This window comes from Etheostoma spectabile, chromosome 2, assembly GCF_008692095.1.
Source record: "Etheostoma spectabile isolate EspeVRDwgs_2016 chromosome 2, UIUC_Espe_1.0, whole genome shotgun sequence".
In the NCBI taxonomy this organism is placed as follows: Eukaryota; Metazoa; Chordata; class Actinopteri; order Perciformes; family Percidae; genus Etheostoma; species Etheostoma spectabile.
In genome coordinates, this window is record NC_045734.1 from 4,154,837 (window position 1) to 4,158,945 (window position 4,109).

Here is a 4,109-nt window from a genome sequence, read left to right on the forward strand (position 1 = left end):
GGGAGCTTAGTCAGCAGCCAACCGGTCCCCCACGCTCCTCTGTTGTCGGCTGTCCCCTCATCTCACACACACAGGCACGGACAGGTTTTGGTGATGAGTTACTCATTCGTATTGGCAGACATCGTCCGAGTTAATGCTGCCATCTCAAGCGGTGCGGCAGCCTCGTCCCTGCGAGCGTGTCTTCGCTGATTAGACGGCTCTAGCTGCTTGTTTCCTCACCGTCGGATTACATAAACACCAGCGGGGATGGATGCTTGTTGGCAAAATTTCTACACTGATTCCAATTTCAGTACTTCAAGTTAAAAAACCTTAAAAAAACAACTTTTGTGATACTTTCTTGTTTAAGGAAAGCACATTTGGAGATGGTTATTGTATGAGTGGCCTTCATTTGTGTCATCTAGATTTTGCCTGTCAGGACATTCGGACAAAAATGTTTGTGACTCAAATTCTTCTATAAATTACTGAACAATGTAAAGGCTTATTGCACGATTTCATTATTCCACTGCTTTCTTTTATCTGTCGAAACCTTGAGCTTACCTAAAGAATTTCCGGTTCTACCCTCAACTGTTCAACCTCTTAACATTATTCACATAAATGGATATTACACACATACAACACGTAAAGAAAAACAGGCTGAAAGAGAACAAACAGATAAGACATGTAAGTGAATCTGACACGGTTTCATTTTTGCTAATCAGCCTTGAGCAAGTATTGGAAAAGTACAGCCATCATCAAACCCTTTCATAGCTGCCGGCTATCAGAGCAGAGAATACAGTAAATCAGCAGTTTACTTGTTAAGTGGTACTAAATGTACAGTGTAGGTTTCCTGGTTTCCTGATTTAATAAACGGCACTTGATTTTTTTATTTTTTTCTCATTTTAATGCTCTTATCCACATAGAACATTGGTTAATTGTTACTAAATATACAGTGTAGGTTTCCGTTTGTCTCTGAATAAAGGCAGCAGAAAGAAAGTTCTTGTGTCTTGCTTCTCAACATCGCAACAAAACAAAAAGAGCGGCGGCAGTAGGGGAGAGCAGCGGTCACTTGGAAAAACTCCGACAGAGAGAGAGGACCTGGTTGGGACTTTCAGGTGTGAAAGCCCCCTTACAGGCACAGGAATACGGTACAAGCACAGGTCTTTGCTTCAAATCTATAGGGTAAGTTTCAGTTCAACCAGCGCGTACAGCGATCTGAGTTTAATGTGGTCTAATCCCTCTGAAGTCAGGCCTTTTCATGGCAGCAGAGACTTTGCAGAATGAGTAACACCTGTTCTTAATATTGCAGAATTGTTTTGTTGTTGCATGTTTTCGCCTGCTGCAGCGACAGCCGAATTCTTAATTTCTCCCAATTAGCCCAAAGTTGTACCAGCTGACAGGAATGCTGTAATAAATTCCCCGTTGGTGGACTTTTTGAACAATTTAAAAGTGGTTGATTGTAGTATTTTTTAATTAGACGGCATTGCTTTTTCAACCACGTGCGGTACTATTTATGTCACATCACGGCAGTGGATTAATTGTACCTTGAACACTGTGGTGTTGAAAGGGTCAATTATCTATGTCTATTATCTATGTCTATTATATTCCACCCAGCTTAATGGGAAAAGCTGTTTAAGCAGCAGAAATAGTTTCAGACAGAGCGAACTCTGTGCCACTTGTTTAGCATCCTGGTACATGGCAGTGCATCTACCGGGAACATGACTCCGGTGCTACCTCTAACTCCTGCTAATTGAGAGGGAAAAGCCCCATTGAAGCCCTGAGCTCTATTTTCTGCGAGGAAAAGGAGCCGGAAAAAGTGGAATGGAAAGCGAGACAAACCAAAAGAATAGAGAAGCTGCGATAAGTTTTGATGGGAGTTGCACTACCCCATGAATTAGATATGATGACCATGAGAGAGCGTTGGTGTTTAGAAAGGGATTAAAGGCTCCTTGCTGCCCTCTCCAGGACCTCGGGCTGGGATTTTAAAGAGGTGTGTGTGTGTGCACAGGAAAGATGCGAGGGAGAAAAAGTAGCTGAGTAGAATGACAATAAGTGTGAGTGTTAGTGAGGAAAGCAAAAGTAATGAGTTAGGCAGTGGTTCTCAAAGTGGGGTCCTTGAAGGGGTTCCACGGGGTCACCAACAACAAGGGGAATGCTTTATTTTCATTATAATTTCATCCAAAAGTAACACAATGACAGATTGTATGACTATTTTGCTCATGGGTTACATTCACTTTTTATAATAAAACATCTAACAGCAAAAATTCTACTAGGTAGGGGACCCTGGGAAAAAGATTCTTATCAGACGGGGGTCCATGGTCTAAGTTGTGTTAGTTTAAGGGTCCTTGATGTGTAAAAGTTTTAGAAGCTATAGAATCACTAAGGATCCTGGAGCTAAAATTAATTTGTTTCTTTTTGCTTCAGGTCATAATTGGATTCCTTTACTTTTGAATTGTAATAAATATGTGTGTGTGGTTTGTGGGTTATTCCTCATAATCCGGGCCACACAGAATCTGCAGACACAGAATTCCGTAGAATGTTCTGCAGATTTCACTAACACATCTCAGTTTGTGTCTGCTCACAGTGTGTGTGTGTGTGTGTGTGTGTGTGTGTGTGTGTGTGTGTGTGTGTGTGTGTGTGTGTGTGTGTGTGGTGTGTTGTGTGTGTGTGTGGTGTGTGTGTGTGTGTGTGTGTGTGTGTGTGTGTGTGTCCTCTCTACAGGCAAGCGTGGGACCTTGCCGTGGACATATGCCTTCTCAGCTCCCTACCATCATTGAGGAGGGCAACCGCCTTCAGAGTAAGTGTGTGTGCGTGTGTAGCGTGTGTGTGAATATGAGGAAAACAAAAAACAAGCTGCAGAGCTTTTCAGATTCACTTGAGAAGTGGAAAGATGCTCCATTTGTATAGGTTAGTGGGTACTGGTTTACCTGCGTTGATTGATGGCTCTCGTTCGGATCTGTCCACCACTCCCGCCCTGTAAACTGCAACAGTTCATGTTTGCACTGCGAGTTCTCCACCACCAGCATCTCTATTAATCTATCAAACACACACACACACACACACACACACACACACACACACACACACCACACAACAAAAACACACACACACACACACACACACACCCAGTGGATAACATTGTAAAACGTCAGGTCTAATAATTCAAGTGTGAGTGTCAAATAAAACGTTGTTTTGGAAACCACTGGTCCTTGCACTTTTAGCCCGTTTTCTCTGTTATATTTACTGACACGGCAGGGAACTGAGATGGATATGCTGAGTTTAATGGAAACACGCTGCAAAAGGCTGATTGAACTGATGATGACTGAAGATATCTTGGTCAACAAGACATTTTTGTGTATGAGTGAGAGCAGACACTCGGCAGATGCTGAACGGACCACAGAGCAGCAACATGTGCTTTGTAATGCAAAGCCACCCAAGGAACTCTGTAGACAGAGAAAGTGAGAGCAGAGCGCCTTTGCCCGATGTTAGCACTTTTATCTGGGCCTTTTCTCTCCTCCACCTGGCCGTCGGAGGTGGGCATCTTCTCCATTGCTCCCCCGGGAGCAGTTTGTCCTCCTCTCCTTCCTCCTGCACTCGGGCCGAAAACACTTTCCGGCACCGTAATTGAGCCTCTGAGGACTACTAAAGGAAATCATCCCTCTCTGTCTTGCTCCCTCTTTCAGGAGCCTTTACTGATTGCAGGCTCCATTCTCCGTTATTTTCTTTAAGCTCACTGTCCTCACTATCAGCAGAAAAAAAGACCTACCCTCAGACAGTTCCTTTCACCCCTTTAGAGCAGTCCCTGTGTCCAGTATTACCACTACCAGTACAGTAAATATTAGTGGATTGCGGGTCTTGACATTGTTTTTTCTCACCAGCCACTGTGGCTAGTGGTTTTCCAAAGTTACTAACGACTCAGCATTTTTACTAGCAACCTATTTTTGGGAAATCAAGTTTTAAAGGGGTGATGGAATGCAAAACCAATTTTACCTTGTCATATGTGCATAACGACACATAGAAGCTCAAATTCCCATTGGCATGCCTTTCCTCTGCAAATCACTTTGAAACTGCAACTAAAAACGGGCGAATCCCGACAAAGCTAAAAGATGACGTCAACATCTCAGGACCTGTAG

General features: G+C 43.4%; 1 protein-coding gene across 5 annotated transcripts in view; it reads left to right on the forward strand.

The window, feature by feature from the left end:
- rptor (regulatory associated protein of MTOR, complex 1) overlaps positions 1-4,109 on the forward strand; it is a 212,559-nt gene that overhangs the window by 123,956 nt on the left and 84,494 nt on the right. For all 5 annotated transcript variants that reach the window (XM_032536773.1, XM_032536784.1, XM_032536782.1 and 2 more), the window contains exon 11: positions 2,698-2,773. In XM_032536773.1, coding sequence (XP_032392664.1) covers positions 2,698-2,773 — 76 coding nt within the window. The remainder of the gene's footprint in view (positions 1-2,697; positions 2,774-4,109) is intronic.